The following is a 19,601-nucleotide window of genomic DNA, read 5'->3' as shown; positions in this document are numbered from 1 at the left end:
GACGTCATGGACCTCGCACGGCATGATGGGAGAATCCTAATGTTTTCCAACAGATGCTCCAAGAACAGCTTTCAGATTAAAGCAATTGCACGAGCAAAGATTCTCCTTTTTCCCTTTTTTTCGGGGGGGTGGGGGGTGGGGTGGGGGGAGGGAGCGCCCCCAGACTCTCCTGGACATCACCCCCCGCCCCAAGCACGCAATAAACACTGACAAGAAAAAGTTTTTATTTCCTGGTTCAACTTTTTTTTTTTTTCCTGGATTATAGACTGAAGAATGGGGATAAACACGAATAAATAACAAAGCGAGGCCGCGCACGCCGGGGTGCGCCTGGCTGCGGCCGGGGAAGCCATTGTCTCCCCGCCTTGGAGCCGGCCCCGCGTCCCCCTCGCGTTCTTTTCCTTCCCCAGTCCGCTTTTCTTTTCCTTTTGAAAAAGACGCCCCCTCCAGCCCCCTCGCCGGTGACCTTGGCCGCCTCGGATGCTCTGATTCCGCGCCGCTCCCTCCAATCGCCCCGCGCCGCCGGGCCCATGGCCGCGTCCGAGGACGGGAGCGGCTGCCTCGTGTCCCGGGGCCGCTCGCAGAGCGATCCCACCGTCCTCTCCGACTCCTCCGCCGCCTCCTCCACCACGGACGCCGGGGAGAATCCAGGTAACAGGTCGGGCGGGGGCGGCCGAGGGGGTGGGGAGGCTCGAGGCAGCGGCGCTGGCACCGCGTCCCCGTGCGCTCTGCGCCCCTGCCTGCCTCTGGGGAGCCGCGCAGGACGCGGGCGCTCGGCCCGGGCTCCCGTCGTCTGCAGGAACGCAGGGCTGCGGAGCCCTTTGTCCGGAAAGAATCCGGTTTCCCGGGCAGAGCCGGGCTCGGCAGCCTGCCCCTCGCCCGCCGCTGGGCTCTTTGGGGGCTCCGAAAGCGTTTCTCTCGCTCAGGTGCTGGCCACCCATGGCCGCCTCCGCCCAGTGCGGCTCTGGGCTCTGCCTCCCCCCCCCCCCAGCGCGGCTCCCGAGGCCTCGCCCGGGCACCCCGCGGGCAGGGCAGGGCAGGGCTCCGCTCCGCGGCCTCCCTCCGCGGCCCGGGCTTCCGCGCGGGGCACCCGACCTCCGCGGGGCCTGGCGCACGAGGGCGCGCCGCCTCCCCGGACAGGTGTGCCGGGCAGAGCTGCCAGCGGGAGCTGATGGCGCGCGGGGACAGCCCGGCCTCGGGAAGGTGTGCGGGCTCCCCCACGCCTCCACCTCCGCCGCAGGCCGCCTGGGCGGTCTAGGTGGTAAACCGGTCACAAAGGCATCTATAGAGCATGATTGATTACTTTCCAGGGAGAAAGAAAAGCTTAATGAAGCAGGAGGGGGATGGGGTGGGCCGTGCGCTCCCGGTCACCATGGAGACGCAGGAAGCACAGTGATCATTAAAGCCTTTCTCCACCAGAAGGCAATTTTCACTTCTTCGGGAGAAGTCTGAGCCTCTGAAATGTGTCTGAGAGAGAGAGAGAGAGAGAGAGAGAGAGAGAGAGAGAGAGAGAGAGAGAGAGAGAGAGAGAGAGAGAATATGAATCAAAGGTGGTGGCGAGCTGCAGAGACCCGATTTTGTACCTTCGAGCAGCACTGTCCCTGCACAGATTCGATTTGGTGATAACTTGCCTTCACCTTCTTTTGAAGTCTTATTCTCTCTCGATGCAAAGATCCCAAATGGGGACTTGATGGTGTTAAATGGTGGGCATCAAAGTAAGGATGCTCCCCTGGGCCGGCTGGGGCTGGCCTTGGAGGGAGGGAGTCCTGTACTCCCTGGGAGCACACCAGAGCTGTAGGAACTGCACAGAATACCCCCTTCAGGCAGCTCTGTGGGCACCAGGGCCCCATTGGGAATTTTGAACAATAAAACCCATGCAAGTCTTGTAAGATTCTCTGTTAAGACTGTTGACACTGCGTCCCTTGGTCGCACTGAGGTGCCAGTCTGAGGAAATCCTGGTTCTTCCACATCAGGGCGGACAAGTTGCTTTCCCTGGAGTTGCCCAGTGAGGTGGCCACAGCAGACCCTGAAGGCTTCAGTGAATCCTTTTATTAGGAGTCAGGGACCAAGCACGCCATGATGGATGGGTTTGTTCTGTGCTGGAGATGCACATCTTTGCTTTTTCCAATTATGGACGTTGAATAACTCCTCATGAGAACACCCTTCCCTGCTCCTTTTGTCTCCCTGGCAGTAGAAGGAAGCAAACTTGGAACGGAAATTATGGAGGACTTAGCTTTTTGGCTGTCTGTGAGCTGGTGCCTCCGTGGGTGGGAATGGAGGGTTTGGCAGGTGGCTGCTGCTCGTCCAGGAGGGAGAGAGGAGGAGGGCTCGGTGTGGTGCAGAAGTTATGCCACCGGAGACGCACGCTGGAGCTCTCTGATTCAAGTGGTCAAAATGGGACTCAGGGAAAAGATGTCAGAGGTGAAAAGTCTCAGATGCGAGTATTTCTGTGAGCATAGAACCTTGCTCACACACACACACACACACACACACACACACACACACACACACTTGGCCATTAAGTATTTATGGATGGGACTGAGCAGAGGCGTTCTGGCAGAAAAAGAATCTCCAAGTTGGAGAGACCCGGGAGCTGGAAGCAGAGAGGCTAGACTCGGGCCTGTGCTTGCCTCCCTGTTGGCGGGGGACTCACTACTTTACGACGCTCTGTGTGCTTTCTTGGGTAGACCTGTTTAAAAATGCTGTGTTCATATATGAAGACATGGTATTGCTATGACTCTTATAGGTAGTGGATAGCGAGGCGGGACTTGAAAAGCGACACCTAGACCTGTGTGTCTGTATCTCTGTATCACTTTGAGCCTCACGAGGGTGTATGCTTACAGTGCACCCATAAAAGTCAAGACTTGTGTTAAACTTGGCGCGAAAGTATCTGCTGTCCGTCAGTCCCGGGGCGATCATCTTAGGCTGCGGGAGAGAGCCAGTTATTTTGACCAGTTATAGTAACAGCCTCAGTCATCCCTTTGCCGGGCTGGAAGGTCTCAGCCCCTTTTGCGAGCTTTTCTGTAGGGCCTCCTCTGTCTGTCCGCTGAACACCAACCTCGGCACTCCAGTGCTCAATACAAAGAGGAGTTGCCTTTGTCCCCCTAAGTTCTATATTTTGATAAAACAGCACAAGGTTGCATCTCTCTCCTCCCAGGGTACTTCTTCTGCATCAATACTCTCTTAGTAAAACTCAGAGCATCCTTGGAAAGGTCGGCTTACAGCTGGCCCCCTTCCTGACCTCCTGAGGTCCCCGTTGTGGAGTCACAGTTGCTTTCTGACTCCCACCTGTGTCCGCAGGTGGACCTGGGAAGGGGGCAGCAGCAGGGTGCGCTGAGAAGTCTTGGGTGTGTGCCACTACTTGGCACTGGATCGGGGGACCTTGCCACGCCGCTAGACCCTTCTCTCCTTTAACGGTAGTGTCAGATTCCGAGGAATGTAGTTTTCACAGTTAGCCACTGGATATTTGTGTTGTTTCCAGTGTCTACCCATTTCAGCATTAGGGACGGGAGGGCTTTCCTAAGCACCACGGCCAGCTTCCCTTGCCTGAGAATTCCCTCCCAGTACACGCCAGGTCCTGGCATGACTGTGCCATAGGGCGCCCACATTTTTTATCTTGAGGATACTTCACCTTTCTGGAAAATGCACCAACTTACATTCCTTCCAGGATCAGTGACAGTGCCCTTTCTCCAAACCTCTGCCAACATCTGAGACAGCAAGTCAGCTTTCCCCAGCAGGAAGGGTGACAGATAGTGTCCTGGGTTTACTTGAGTTTCCTTGAGGGTCGTGAGCCTGGGCACAGCTCTGGGCCTCCGTCCCGCATCATCTCTCGGTGGCCACATCTGTGCTGTGGATGCAGGACGGGGCTGACGTACAACCCCTCAGGCTGACCCTCGGCCATCCCTACAGCACTGCTCCGCCGCACCTGTCAACACCCGTGCAAGGTCCTCTCTGTAAACCATACTCTACCCACAGCAGGGTTAGGGCTTCTTTCAAAGCTATAAAACAGGCCAGGGATGTTCCCAAGAGCTTTCCTCCTGCCAAGGAGTTCATGGTTCCAAGAGCGCTTTGCTCTGCCCACCTGCTCTGGGCGTGGGGACGCACTTCTGCCTGCTCCTGCGGCGGCACTGGCAGTGGTCCTGCATGGGGAAGGCACCTGTGGCCCCTCTCGTTGCCTCTGCCCTCCGCCCTGTCTACCTCCACTCCTTTCCCTTCCTGCTGCTTCTCCTGAGTTGCTCTCTCCAGCCTTTTCCTCTTTCCTCATAAAGTTTGGGGTCCCCTGTGACGTCAGTTTTTCTACTCTCTCCCTCTACTCTGACCTTCTCCTGTGTACTTGGTCCCTAGATTCCAGGACCGTGGACTGGGTCAGGAGTCACTTGTGATAGCAAGTGTCTCCTGGGGTCTCGTGATGAGCCTTGGCTTGGATTCTGCTCGAGCATCGCATGTGCAGCCTGGTGGGGCCTCGGATCATGTCTGGGAGCCCTCACCGTCCGTGCGGCTGCCATATGTGGCTGGGTCATTCTGTCCGGGACCATCCTGTATCCTTTGGGATATAGAGCAGCATCCTTGGCCTCTCCCTGCTGCATGACTATAGCACCCCAGCCCCTGATTGTGACAATCAAAAATGTCCTCAGACATCACCCAGTGTCCTCTGGGGGCCAAGTGTCCCTGGAGGACTGGTGGCAGAGAGCATTGGTCCTGAGACTGGTATGCATCAGGTTGGCTGGTGGCTTGTTGATGGTTTCTGGCTCAGCAGGTATGTGGTTGGCCCCATAGTGCATTTATAATAGGCTCCCAGGGGGCCTTGCTGCGGCCGGTTAGGTGACCACACCTGGAGAACCAAAGTCTAGACATCAGCCCTTGTCCTGGGCATTCTCTGCGGACAGCTCGATTGGACCTGACCCCATCTCTCCTGATTGCCTCTGGCACTCACCAACCCTGGACTTCTCCTCTGGTCTGCTCTTTGTGAACTGTCCTCTGGACGGGAGGCTGGGGTCATGCAGGTCTCTCTGAACTGTCCCGTGCAGTGCGGCCCTGAGCTCAGCACGGGTCTCAGAGTCACAAGACTCCCTGAGCACCGCGGCATGGGCACCGCGGGCCTTACCAACCTGGCCTGTGCCTAGATGGTGGCTGGATGCCGGCCGTGGGCAGGTGGAGGAGCCCGATCCCCCGCCTGCGGCCTGGAGAGGAAGCCACCATCATCACACCAGCTTTCACCTCCAGAGCTGCAGACCCCTTCCCACCCTGTCCCATGGGCCCTTCTCCTTTGGCACTCCTCCTGCAGAAGCACCCTCGGTTCCCTTCCTCCTCTCCAGCTCTCCGTCATCCCGGGAGCACTGTTCTTGGTTCTTGGGGCCTCTGCCTCCTGCCGCAGGCTGCAGGGGCTTCCTGGAACCCACTCACTTGTTCCGACCCCTCCTCGCCAGCTGAGCCTTCCCCACCTTGGAGTCTGGGGCCTCCCCTTGCCATCTCCCCCTGGAATGGGAGGTTCTCCAGTGTGAGATCTGGCCTAGAGCTCCCTTCCTCTGACTCCAAGGGTGCCCCGCCCTGGGGGTGAGGGAGGCCTGGAGGCCAGCGCCTCTGTCTCTGCGGTGACTCTTTCTATTCGAATTCCTAGAATGTTCTCTTGCTCTGGAGTCCTGAGTCCCGAGATCTCCCCCTGGCCCCGTGCAGGGTGTCTACATGGCTTAATTAGCAGTGCAGCTATGCAGTAATTACCTTGTCAGCTTCTTTCGGGTTATTACAAATAAAAACGGGATGCTTTAAAAATACAGGGTTTAAGAACGCACGGAGCGTTTTGCCGATTATGAAAGCCTGGTGTGTCCGTTATGGAAGGGGATCTGATGCTTCTGAAATGTCTGCGTCCGTCTCCGCCTCCCTCACTGCTACACGGGAGCCAGCAGCTCCGGGCAGCTCTGTGGGGTGGGCGGGCTGCTCAGCACTGCCCACGAGCACCTCTGTGGCAGAGCCAGGGCTCCCCGCCACCCGAGTGCCCCCAGCCACCGAGCCTCCCCAACCCCACCCTCACTTCTCGACCTCAGGCATCTCCTTCCTTTTCTGTTCAGTACTGGGGATTCAAGCAGGCGATTTCTACCTCTGAACTACTCCCTCCAACCCTTCTCATTTTTAAATTTTGAAATGGGGTCCCACTGAGTTGCTGAGGGTCTAGCCTAGTTGCTGAGGCTGACCTCCAACCTGTGATCCTCCTGTTTCGGTCACTACAGGTGCACCCCGCCACCCCCGGCTGATGTCTTCTTTGACAAACTTACTTGTGGTCTACCCGCTAGAGTAGCCACTAGCTACATGTGGTAATGTGAACCTAAATTAAACGCCATAAATTAAAGCGAAAATTCCATTTCCTGGGCTACAGGAGACACATATCAAGGGTCTGGCAGTTCCATGTGGCTGTGGCTGTCATATTGCATAGTACGGGTCTAGAATGTTCTGCCCCTGCAAACAGCTTTGCTGGGGAGCAGTGGCAGCTCCTCGAGGGCAGGGCCCGGCTTCCTCTTGGCTGTGTCTAGTGCTGGCACCGTGCTGGGTTCCCAGGGAGTGTTGATTCTGGGTATAGTTGAGAGAGATGCAGGGCTTCTTAGAGTCTCCTGCTGGGGGGACCTTGGCCTCCCTCGGCCTGGCATCTCATCCCCTGAGCAGAGAGAATTCCTCCCTCCCTCCCTCCCGCCAGGACCAATCTATTTCTCTCTATCTTCCAGAGACTTGGAGGTATAACATGCTTGGCCTTTGCTACACGGATCTCTTCGGCCAAGAGTAGAATAATGAGAGACAGAGGCTTTGCCACGGGCTGGCTGGGTGGGTCCGTGCAGTTTGGCTGTGTCCTGGACGAGCTGTGTGTCCCTGAGCAAGCTGAGCCCCCTCCCTGAGCCTCAGTTTTCTTGACAGTGTAAAGCAGGGCCAGTTATCATCTGTCAGTCCAGGGTGGACGTGGATCACGGAGCTGTCGTCTGTAACAATGATTAAATGTTGACATGCAGCGATTAGGGGCAGGCACCTCCGCAGACACCCTCTAGTGCCCCTGAGACAGGTTTCTGTTTTATTAATCAAGTCAGGGAGGCTGTGAGCCCTGTAATAAAGGGGGAGGCCCCGGAGGGGCAGCCCTGGGGTCCCTTCTACCTGCCTCTGTGTGTGGGGGACTGCACCCCTCATCTCTAGAACAGTGCAGGACATGGGGCTGCTCAGTCAACTGTGATGACGAGGAGGAGGATGAAGAGGTTGGCTCAGTTCTGGTTCTGGTATACCACATGTGGACAGCTGCCTTCGCGCCCCCAGCCTCTGACCATCTGCTTTCCCATCCCAGGTTTTTGTTTTTTGGGCATTGTAATTTTATAACATATCAAGATGTAGATTGTCAGACATGCCCATGCACATAGCTCTGGGTTCCCTCCCCACCACGCCCCCACTCATGTCTTTAAGTCTGGAACTGGCAGTTTTATCCGTGCCTAGCAGTTTTCTACTATTATGCTCTTTACGACCCAATCTCTCGCCTCTGACCCGCTCAGTGCCTCCCAGGAGTCGCCGATCATCCACCTGCTGCTGTCCTTATTCCTGAATATCTAGCTTCGAAAGATAAGAGAGAACACACATCTACTTGTTTTTTGAGACTGGCTGTACTGGCTCAGTATGCCATTCTCCCGTTCCATCCATTTTCCTACAAAAGGTGAGACTTTCTTCTTTCCTTATGGTGGAGTAAAATTCCATTGTGTATGTATGCCGCTGTGGAGAGCAGTGCGGAGGTTTCTCAGAAGACTGGGGATGGAACTACCATAAAACCTGGTGATAGCACTCCTGGCATCTTCCCAAAGGAAACGAAATCGGAACATCATAGTACTTGCATATCCGCGTTCAGAGCATGACTTACAATGGGCACATTGTGGAGCCAGCCTAGGTCCATCAACCACCCGTTTCTGATGTCACCTGTTTTCCCTGCATTTGCGGTGACCATTCCTCTCCCACCCCTCCAGGTGTTCTTGACGGCTTCTCGCTTCCCCACCCATGGCTGAGGCCCTCCCAGAGCCCCCCACTTTATCCCCGAGACTTACCAACATGGGGCATCTGTCTTTACGTGGATGTGCGTTCGTAGGTTGTCTCTCTTTGATAAGTTTGTGTTCTCTGTGCAGGCTCTGCTGCTCTCGGGGAAGGGCGCTGCCCTGGGACACGGGGAAGGAGGGGTGTCTTAACCCTGGCCCTGCGCATTGGCTAGAGCCACTGGGTCAGCAGGGGCAGGGTGTGCTGGGCCCTCACCAGGGCACCCTTCACCCAGAGCATCGCAGGAGCTGTCACGCGAATAGAAGCAAACAGGAGGATGAGTTTGTGCATAACAAGGAGAATTGGAAAACGTGAGACCTGTTGTCATTAGGTTTGAGAAGTGGGTTCTGTGCCGTGTACTAGAAGTCGTTTACAGCTCTGACCTGTGGTGTGTATAGGGGCAGGGACTTGAAGGGACGAGGTGAGGAGGGCCCTGCAGTGCAGGGCTGGTGATGACCCTGCGGGCTAGTGGAGCCCTGTGGCTGGGTGGTCCTGTTTAGGGGCTGTGCTAACAATCCAGGTTTTGATGGGAGATATGGGTTCTGCATATTGGCAAGCTTATCAGCTAGGGATTGGTTGGACTTCATGGAATCAAAAACCTGCATCACAAACACTGGCTTAAATGAGACAGAGCTTTTCCTTTCTGAAAAGTGCAGACGGAACAGTAGCTTTCCTGTCCCAGGATCTGCGATGTTCTTGCCAATCCTGGTACAACGTGGCTATTCCTTCTCCAGAGGCTAGAGAACTTCCTGTGCAGGAAGAAGGGGTAGTGAAAGCCTGGGGTGTGCACTTGCCAGTAATGAGGTAGCTTTCCTGGAGTAGCAGCTACACTCCAGTGGGCACAGAACGGCCCTTCCCGCTGCAAGGGAGACTGGGAAATGTGGTTTTTCTTTTGAGTTTTGGTTGTAGATAGATGCATTGCTTCTCCTAACAAGGGCGCCTCCCCTTAGTTTTCCCCGGGAGACTGACTATGGGGTGGTAAGCTACAGACCCCTCTTGTCAACTGGAAAAGCAAAAGGTACCAAGTGTCCAAAACAAAGCTGGCTGGCGGTGGCGTGTGGCCTGCAGGTAGAAGAGTCACATGGGAAGTTTGGAATTGTTTTTATAGTTCATAGCCCTGCTATGAAATGAGAGGTTGGACTGAGACGCATGATCCAGGCCCAGCGTTATGTCTATCCAGATTGCACTGAGCTCTGTTTATCAAGAGAAGAAGACGGCTGAGGTCAGTGTCCCCACAGAGCTCCTAAGTGCCCGGGGAGTGAAAATGTGGGCATCCTTAGCTTTTTTAGCGCAGGGGACATCAGACCTCCTTTCGTGTAATTCTTCCAACCCCTGAGGTGGGGTCGGAGGGCCAGGGGGCTGAGTGACCGGCGCGCGGTCACACACAAAGTTCGGCAACTTCAGGCACTGAGAAACAGTGTGTGTGATGTGATCCCCTACGATGACGTCGCTGTCTCAATTTGTGTGAGGATGTTCACAAAATGATGAAATATCCTAACACATTCTTCAGGACGCATCCCCTTTATTAAGCCAGGCAGGGCTGTCTATAACGATGTGACTGGAAGAGTCTGCTGCCCGGCCACCCTCTGACATCGTACTGGAAAGCCGTCCTCTGTCCTTTAGTGGGACGGACACGGGCTTGTCTGTATTCCAGGATCGAGCCATCTACGGGCCAGATGTGTATTTATCTGTAGTGACAGGCACGCAGAGGCTCACGTGTCTTTGCCCTTCACAGTCCCTTGAATCACGGTGGCCGCCAGGATAAGACCTCAGCACTGGAAGTCAGGCGGGCGATGGCAGCGCATCGACCACGGGCACCGTTGTCGAAGGCCCGTCTTTAATGGGCCCACGTTTCTATGTTAGTGAACTGGGTGGGCAGCTGGACAGCGAACCTTATCTAATGGGCACGGCATACTAGACCTTGACATTGATTAGTGGGCAGATACGAAGCAAATCTGCCCAGAAGCAAGGTGGGAGCCATGTTTTTGCCTCTGGATAAACATATTTATTATACATTATCATGTAAGGGCTTTAAGTATGACACTTCTAAAAAGTTACCATTTGTCTCAGTATTCTGATGAATGAACTGTCTCCTTATTATTTGTTATTGTTTATTTGTTATGATATTTTTGTTCCCTTATTTCTTGAAAATTTGTATCCAGAAACAGGTAATTTATTTTCTTCTTTGTAATCAATGGTGTTGGGGATTTAAGTAAAGTCAGGAGGAGATGCAGGCAATTGTGTGTCTGCTTCTCTTTGGAGGGAAATGTTGCATCAAGTTGTTCTGATCGCCTAAGACCGTTCTCCAGTCAGCAGATCTGTGGCTGCTAACCCTACCGTGTTCCTGGGCGGGGACATGTGTGTCACGCTCCCGAGACGCCCGGGGGCTTCAGGACCACCTGCCTGGTGTCTGCTCTGCCTGGGTCTTCCTGGCTTCTGCCCCCAGCCTTATCTGTTGTCTTAGGTATCATAAGTCACTGAGAAATGACTTAAAGTACATGGAATGATGTGTGTAGATTCTATGCAAATATGATGCCATTTTATATAAAGGACTTGAAACCGGACAGGCGTGGTGGCACACACCTGTCATCCAGTTCTTGGGAAGCTGAGACAGGAGGATCACAGTTTCCTGACCAGCCTTAGCAATGTAGCAAGACCCTGTTTCAAAATAAAAAGTAAAAAAAAGCAGTGGGTAGAGTCCAGATTGTAGCCCATGGGTACAATCCCCAGTTCCTAAGAAAAGTAGATAAACAAATAAAAATAAAAGACTTGAGCGTCTGTGGATTTAAGTATGCAAGTTGGCCAGGGGGAGGGTCGATCCTGGAATTACTCACCATGAATATCCGAGGATAACTGGGTAATTTTTCAGTCAAGCTTACTTACATGGAAAAAGAAGACAGGCTTAAAGTATTGATAAAGTCATGGCGGTGACAGATTGGAGCATGGGAAGAGATCATGAAAGGGGCACTTGGGAGACCCGGCCAGACAAAAGCCACGAGGTTGGGCTGGTTCCAGCGAAGCAGGAGAGATGGTTGCAGCCCTTTGCCCTGGTTGCGTGCCTATCAGCTGCTACGCGGAGCACTTTGTGTGCCTGGGAGCACTAGGTCTGGTTGGGGCTTTGACGAGCACAAAGGCAGAATACACACGCAGTTAGTACCTGATGTCTCCAGTATTCCCCATTACGCGGTGTCCGGTCTATTTTGGGTGCCACAGGGCTCTGCAGAGGTACCCTCAGTGTCAGTGGCCTGCAGATGCTGCTCCTCTTCTTGGTGTCTGTGCACCGGCTGGGTGGATGGTCCAGGCTGGGCTTGGCCAGTGCCTCCTCCCCACGAGCCTCCTCTCCCTTCCCCAATCTTTCTGATGCCTGCCATCCAGCCGCGTGGAGTCTGTCCTGTGGCAGCGGTGGAGGACTTTTAGGGTCTAGAATGGAACCTCCATTTGTGTAGATTCTATTAGTTTTCAGGCCGTGTCCCTCATCTGACTTTGGGCTCAGGACGGAGTGCGCAGAGGATAGGAGGGGTGGCCAGCCGGGCTAATGGGCCCCTGCTCTCGGCTTGGGTGCTTTCTTTTTTTACCCATAATCTTGGCAGGTAGCTGAATCTGCTTTAATATGAAATAACAAAAAAGATTTAGGGGGAATGTATAATTTATTTGTCTCAGTGGGAAGGGGAATGGGCACCTTCATTTCTGTCTATTCTATTAGAGTTGGTGCGTGGGTCAGTGCTGGGCCCAGGGGAGGGGGATCCACCCGACCCCTTTGGTAGGGGAGCAGGAAAGTCCACGGAGGATGGGCAGAGAAGTTCAGCAGGTGCTGCAGCCCACACGGCAGGCCGGCTTAGGTCACCTGAGATCATGTAGGGCAGGAGTCCTCTGCCACCTCTAACGCTGTCCTCTGTCGTCTAGCGAACTCCGAACAGAGGCACCTGAGCACTGCTGAGCCTCCCTGCGCCCTAGCGGGGCCTCTGGTGGGGCACAGGGCTGTGTCTCGTTGGTGTGAGCCCAGGAAGTCAATAGGACCTGTCTGCCTCAGTCAGTCATCCCCCCACACAGTTTGTGTCCTGTGTCCTCTAGTAGAGTTTTGACTCTTTCCTTTTTCTGAGAATACACGTTGTCCATTTTCCTTACAGAGGTGTGTAGTTCACAGCCCTGTCCTCAGTCCCAGGACAGAGCCTGGCTCCACGTAGGTACTACTTAAGCCCTGGCTGAGTTCGGGGTAGAAGGCAGCAACATCAGCCCCTTCCTGTATGTGCTCCCACGCTCCCACGTGCCCCAGGGAAAAGCAAAAAACCCCAGACGAGGACTCAGGAGAACCCTGGTTAAACGGGCTGGCTCTGGCGGAAATCCCTGGACCAGACGAACAGGCACAGGGGCAGTGGCTCAGAGCTTGACTTCACACTTCTGGGCATTGCTAAAAGTACGCCCACACATTTGATGATAATTGGCCTCGGTGTGGTTTTTAAAACTTAACCAAGAGCGAGATTGCACATATCTAGGAGGATCTGTGCACAGACCCGCTGCTCTGAGAGGAGGAGACGGATCCCGTGGTCGGTCGGTCTCCCTGTGGGCTTGCCTTTCCTGGGTGGAGCTGGTAGGGCACCACCTCTCTTGGTGAGCCCTTTGGAAAAAAGCCCTGACAGGTACTCTTCCAAATGCCCAGGGGCTCAGTTAACACTTCACAGGGGTCTTGGCACTGGGTAGAGAAGAGGAATTCAATGTCTTGTTCCCCACGATTGGGAGCCTGGGTGGGAAAAGAGGCAGACCAGAGACAGATGCGGATGCCCCATGGTGTCTTCTTGCTGCGCGATCCCCTCCCTCCTTTCTGGACCAAGTATCCATTGTGGTGCCAGGTGTTCTGCTCCCTGGGGACATGCAGTGGGCAAACCCATCGCACCATTCCCACTAGGTGGGGCATCTAGCGAGTGCCGAGCTTGGACGGTGTCTGCTGCAGGCAGGTGCACCATCAAGTCATGGCAGAGCTGCCCTGGTGTTCTGAAGGTCTGTGCAGGGTCGATGCGCTCCAGGAGCCGGGCCAGGTGCCCAGAGCATGTCACCAGAGTTAGAGCTAAAAGATGCCTTGGTGTAACCTACGAGCAAAGGGAAAGTTGTGCTGGGTATAGAGAAAGGCATGTATGTGCAAAGGCCCGGAGCAGGGAGAGAGTTGGGGCGTCCAAGAAACTGGAGTCCCGGGGGCTGGAGGGTGAGTGAGTGTGGTGTACAGTGGGTAGAGAGAAGCCAGGAGCTGGTTGGGCAGGGACTGCTGCACTGCAAGGAGTTTGCCTGCTCCAAAGGGGCCACAGGGAGCCCCGAGGAGGTTGCACGAGTGTGCATTTGCGGGGTGTGAGGAACAGGAGAAGATGGAGAGCCTGCTCTGTGGGTGCATTCCCGAGTCATCGCCTGGGTGGCCGTGCCAGGTGGGAGGTGGGCTCTGGGTAGCAGCAGAACTGCCTGGGAGATGAGCAGGGTGGGCGTGGCAGGGGAAGGTGTCCGTGCACCCTGCGCCCTCTCCCCTGTGATTAACATCTTACGCCATCGTGGGTGTTGTTCTTGTTAGTCAACCGCTGTGATGCGGTATCGTTAATTGAAGCCCATGCTTGGTCCAGGTATCCTTAGTTTCTCTTTGTGCTTTTCTCTGTCTCAGGTTCCCCTGTGACATACAGTCCCCTTGGCTTCCTCTTGCTGGCCCACTCTTCTTGCTGGTTTTGTACTGCTGGCAATTGATCCCAGGGCATTCTACCTCTGAGCTACACCCTCAGTCTTATTTATTTATTTATTTATTTATTTATTTATTTATTTATTTTTAAAACAGGTCTCACTAAGTTGCCGAGGGCCTTGATAAGTTGCCAAGGCTAGCCTCGAACCTGCGATCCTCCCACTTCAGACTCCCAAGTCCAGGGATTACAGGCCTGTGCCACCAGGCCTGGTGATTTGGCTTTGCTTTCTCTTGACGGCGTCACACTTGTGAGAAAGACTGTTTCCTAGAATGTCCTTTACAAGCCCCTCACCTGCACGTGGGGCCTGAGTTATGGCGCAGGTCTCCGCTGGCTTGCTTGGTGAGTTCTGCTTACATCCTGGGTCTGCACTGCCTTATGCTGCCATCTGACAGGGATCTAGTCCACGAAGGCTCCAGTGGACAAGGGCTGGGGTCTGGGCTTGACACCCCTGTAGAGCCCCTGCCCATCGTTCCCGCGGTGAGGAGGCTGAATGGGCGCGGAGCCTGCAGAGGGCTGCCCCCGGGGTGGTGCTCGGAGCGGTCACCTGCGGCGGCTGGTGTCACCCTCCCATCCCACTGGGTGGGCTCTGTGAGTCGCCTGCAGAAACGGGAAGATCCCACTGAATCCTGCTCTGGACTATATTTAGAATTCTATTCGAGGCCTTCACCCAAAGCTGGTGTTAAAATTAAGAGAAGTCATTTGCGGGTTTCGTGGCTGCGAGGGAGGAGCGAGCTGACGTCTCTCTGGCTGCTTTTGGCCTCTCTTCTTAGGAACTTGCCAACAACAGTTTCCACCTGAACCACCGGCCCTTCACCCCTGAGTCCGAGAGCATGCCTGCTCCCCCAGCCCCTGGATGTACCTGGCCTTGTTACACAAAGTGCTTTGCTGGGAGCTGCTGGCGGGAGCTGGCTTTTGAGATCTCTGTCTGTCTGTCTGTCTGTCTGTCTTTTTCTTCCTTCTGGTGGGACTGTCCCATGTGGGATTTGGAGGCTGTCCCTGCTATATCTGTGACTGTACCTGCTCCTTTTTGCAAAGGGGCAAAGGAGTATCTATGCTATAAGATATCTTCGCACTTATATAGTATTAGGGAGAGACCAGAACCTCGAGATATCAAAGCTAGGCTAGATTTATTTATTTATTTTTTTTTGCGGGTCTGGGGATGGAACCCAGGGACATTCGACTTCCAAGCTACACCCCCTGCCCTATATTTTATTCTCTCTTTTGAAACAGGGTCTCACTAAGTTACGGAGGGCCTCACTAAGTAGCTGAGGCTGTCCACAAACTGCGATCCTCCGGTCTCAGCCTCTGGAATGCTGGGATCACAAGCGTGCGCCACCACGCCCGGCTGCTAGGCTAGATTTGAGATAGCATTTGATCCAGAAGTTCTGAGCTAGGGCCGTTCTTTGTCATCCCCCGTGAGGAGTTTAAAGATGGCATGAATCTTAACTGTCCCCTGGAATCTGTGATCACCAGCCATCTGAAGCATATTGATTGGACATCCAATATGTGCGGCACTGTTCTTGATATATACGGCTTATAACAGTGAAGACCACGGATGAGTCTCTGTCTTTGTGCAGTGAGTGTCCAGCAGGATGAGGGGAAATGAAATAGAGATGGAGGTTGACCTGTGACTTGACTCTGGGTCGCTATGCTGCCCTGAAAGGTGGTAGGGTGAGGCAGGGCCTCTGTGTAATATAGTCAGGGAGGACCTCTGGGCAAGGACCCCTGCACAGAGCCAGGATCCGGAGGTCACGAGCCACATGAACGCCTTGCACAGTGGCCTCGGGCAGAAGGAGCAGCGGGGGCGAAGGCTCCAGTGTTGAAGGGAGAGGAGCCAGTGTGGCCGAGGTGCAGTGGGTGGTGGGCAGCGGGAGGTCCAGGCCAGTGAGGCCAAGAGGCAGGTTAGGATCCAGGTGGCGGAGCCTTGGGCTCTGCGTTTGGAGGTTGAGCTGGCCGTGGTATGAGATCAGATGGTATTGGGTAAGAGTAGAAGGCCATGCGTTCAGAGATCTTGGTGGCTTGGAGGAAGCTGTTGGTGGGCAGAGGTCTTGGGCTCTGTGCCCCGTCCCTGGGGCCACTTGGCCCAAGGCTGCGCCTTGGCTGGGATTTCAGCTCGACCAGCAAGGTGGGTGGTGGGAGATGCTCCTTCCCACACCTAGTTGTTGGCCATGAGATGCACCGTGTGGGGTACTTGCTCCTCCTCCTGGCTTCCCCCATCCCTTACTCCTGTTTCCTGAGATAGTCTTCCAAATTAACTCTCTGCACCGGAGTCTACTTCCCACGTTGCTTCCAGGAGAATTCAAACCAAGATGGCGGCACGGCCGTGGTGAGAAGTGTCTGCCTCCTGGTGCATCTTGGAGGTGGAGTATGGGGTTTTTCTCAGTGATCAAACATGTGGCAGGAGAGAGCAACGTCAAGGGATGACTCCCAGGGTGCTGGCCTGAGCAGTGGGAAGGGCGAGGGTCCTCGGTGGCAGTGGGGGAGCCCTGGGGCAGGCGCGTGGTGGGAGCTGGGCAGTCAGTTCTCTCTCCAGGGTTGGGCAGGCTCGGAAGCCGATCTGTCCTGCCAGGTGCCAGGTGTCACCGGGAAGAGGTGGGTGCTGGGATGAGATACCCAAGGCTGGGAGACTTTGAAGAGGTCGGGTCTCCCCCGCATCGGTCCCTGTGCCGTGTCTTCCTTTTTAGAAGCATTACCCTGCTTTCTGGTTTTTTTTTTTTGTTGTTGTTGTTGCCATAGAAAAATACCTGAGACTTGGAATTTAAGAAAAATAGGAATGTATTTGGTCCATCTGGAGGTTGGAAGTCTGAGAGCGTGGTGCTGGCATCTGTTCAACATCTGGTGAGGGATTGGCAAGACGAGGCGAGTGGGCCAGAGTCGGTCCCTGGACAGTCCCTTACCAGACTAATCCCGAGTCCTCATAGCCCGCTCACTTCCCGAATGGCTCTGCTCTCCACTCTGCTGTGCTGGGGACAAAGTCTCTAATGTGGGAACTTTGGAGAGGACTCATTGCAACCACCGTCACAGCTGGATACTATCTAGCTAGCTATATACTAGCTCTCCATCATCAGGCTAGCTATTACTCATCTGTTCAGTAAGATACTAGTCATTATCTAGCTAGCTAGACTCATCTGTCTATCTATCTATCTATCTATCTATCTATCATCTATCTATCTATCATCTATCTAAACCATCTATCTATCTATCATCTATCTAAACCATCTATCTATCATCTATCTAAACCATCTATCTATCTATCTATCTATCTGTCTGTCTGTCTGTCTATCTATCTATCTATCTATCTATCTATCTATCATCTATCTAAACCATCTATCTATCTATCATCTATCTAAACCATCTATCTATCTATCATCTATCTAAACCATCTATCTATCTATCTATCTATCTATCTATCTGTCTGTCTGTCTGTCTGTCTGTCTACCTATCTATCTATCTATCTATCTATCTATCTATCTATCTATACCATCTATCTATCTATCATCTATCTAAACCATCTATCTATCTATCTACCTATCTATCTATCTATCTATCTGTCTATCTATCTATCTATCATCTATCTATCTATCTATCATCTATCTAAACCATCTATCTATCTATCATCTATCTAAACCATCTATCTATCTATCATCTATCTAAACCATCTATCTACCTACCTATCTATCTATCTATCTATCTATCTATCTACCTATCTACCTATCTATCTATCTATCTACCTATCTATCTATCTATCTATCATCTGATCACCTGTCACCTTTCTCCCCTCCATCTACCCGCCCATCCATACAATGCTTGCTCTCTCTCCACCCTTCCTCAGCATCCCTGCCCGGTTAGCATCTTGCCCTCGCTTGAATGAATGGCCCAGACGTCAGCAAGTCCCTACCTCTGGAGGCTTCGGCTCAGAAGTTTCAAGCTCGTGTGACCACTTCAGAACACTGTCCCGTGTTTCTCTCCCACACCCTCCTCCCAGGATCTCTTTATACTTCCCACTCGGTGGGAGAGAGGTGCTTGGAAGTCCCTGGCGGGTCTGGGGTCTGCCGCAGCACAGGGCTGGGAGGACAGGGCGGCCTGGGGGTGGGGCCGCCCTCTCAGCTGCAGTCCCCTCCTTCCATCCTCAGGCTCCCGGCAAAGGCCGCTTTGTGCTGCGCCTGGACAAGGCTTGCCATTGATGAGGGCCAGGGGACCCCGTGGAAGAGCAGACGAGGACTGGAAACTAAAATTAGACATTCACAGAAAGTGAGCGGGTGCCCGCCGAGGGTGAGCCCCCACGCCTGCGTGTGAATGGAGCCTTTGCCTTACAGCGGGGCCCTGAGCCGGCCACGTGCAGGGCCATGTCCAGCTCAGAGGAGAAAGACCAGCCCTGTTTTCTGCTTGACAAAAGTAACAGAAACACAAAGAAGCAAGAAGCGGGAGAGAGGGTCGTTCATTTGGTCCTGGCTCCTTGGAGGCTCAGAGACCTGCCTGTGGGGGACGGATTCTGCAAGGGTCCCCGTGACTTATATTCAGGTGGGCTGAAAGGGGGCTGGTGTGCTAGACGCTGGACACCGGTGGTCACTAAGGAAGGCAGGAGCCCTGAGCAGAGAGGAGGGTGAGTGGGAGCACCAAGACTTAGGGAAACTTTTTGAATTTCTTAACTCTTTTATTTTGAAATACTATCAGACTCGCAAGAAACGGTAGGGAGAGAGCGAGTCACCCCGTTTCCTTCAACAGCAGCATCTGATGGGAGCATCACCCCTCTAAGGAACCCCAGGCCTTAGTGGGGTTTCTTGTGCATTTGTTCATTGTGTAGGGCATCCTTATATCAAATTTTATCCATGCGTGTAGACTCACTATGATCAGATAAGACTGAGATTTTTTTCTTGTTTTTGGTAGTACTAGAGATTAAACGCAGGGATGTCTACATCTGAGATACACCCAGCTCTATTTTATTTTTTATTTTAAAGCAGCATCTTTCTAAGTTGCTGAGGACCTTGAACCTATGATCCTCCCGGCTCCATCTCCCAACCCCTGGGATTACAGGCATGTACCACCAAGCCCAGCTTGGCTTTCTATTAAAAAAGCATACAGCTGGAGGTGGTGGAGCATGCCTGTAATACAGTTCTTGGGAGGCTGAGACAGGAGGATCGCAGGTTCATGGCCAGCCTCAGCAACTTAGCGAGGCCCCCAGCAACTTAGGGAGACTCTGTTTCAAAATAAAAAGTAGAATAGGGCTGGGGGAATAGCTCAGAGGTAGAATGCCCTTGGGTTCACTCCCTAGTCACACACACACACACACACACACGAAGGACACAGACTTCCTGTCCCAAGATGGTGCTAGAATGTCCAGCCCATCTTGCCACTAGGGCCGCCTCAGATGCTGTCCCCTCAGTACCTGGGCAGAGGCCTCTCCTCTGCTCCCCTCTGAAGCTCAGGTCCTTGCTTCATGGGAAAAGCCCAGGCTGCCTGCAGAGATTTCATTTTCCTCTTTCTTTCTCCCTGATTATGGCTGTAGTAACAACTTACCGTTTAAAGGATGGACATTTACATACTGGGGAGATTCTCTCAGTTGTGGGGGTCAGAATTCTGGAATACAGGTGCCAGCAGGGCCATGCCCTCTGAGGGCCTGGAGGGAGGGGCTTCTCTGGGCTCCCTGCTGGCGTTGTGTCTCTCCCTGGGTCCTCCGTGTGTCCCCTGTGCCCACCCATCTGTATCCAGTCATGTCAAGTTAGGGCCTACCTGATCTCATTTTAACTGGGCCATCTCTGGGAAAACACCGTCTCCAAATAAGGTCACATCCTGAGGTCCCGGAATTAGCATTTCAGCCTGTGAATTTGAGGGGAGCACAGTTCAACCCCT

At 53.8% G+C, this 19,601-nt stretch overlaps 1 protein-coding gene across 1 annotated transcript in view; it reads left to right on the top strand.

Annotated features, from left to right (window-relative positions):
- Nucleotides 1-527: 527 nt before the first annotated feature.
- The window catches only part of PHACTR3 (phosphatase and actin regulator 3), a gene marked incomplete at both ends in the record, with an annotated part of 144,663 nt that continues 125,589 nt past the window's right edge, over nucleotides 528-19,601 (top strand). The window contains one exon of the mRNA XM_080716584.1: nucleotides 528-648. Coding sequence (XP_080572710.1) covers nucleotides 528-648 — 121 coding nt within the window. The remainder of the gene's footprint in view (nucleotides 649-19,601) is intronic.

Source organism: Muscardinus avellanarius (assembly GCF_963383645.1).
Source record: "Muscardinus avellanarius genome assembly, chromosome: 19".
In the NCBI taxonomy this organism is placed as follows: Eukaryota; Metazoa; Chordata; class Mammalia; order Rodentia; family Gliridae; genus Muscardinus; species Muscardinus avellanarius.
The sequence above is the reverse complement of the archived record's forward strand: the minus strand, read 5'-3'. Positions and strand labels throughout refer to the sequence as shown.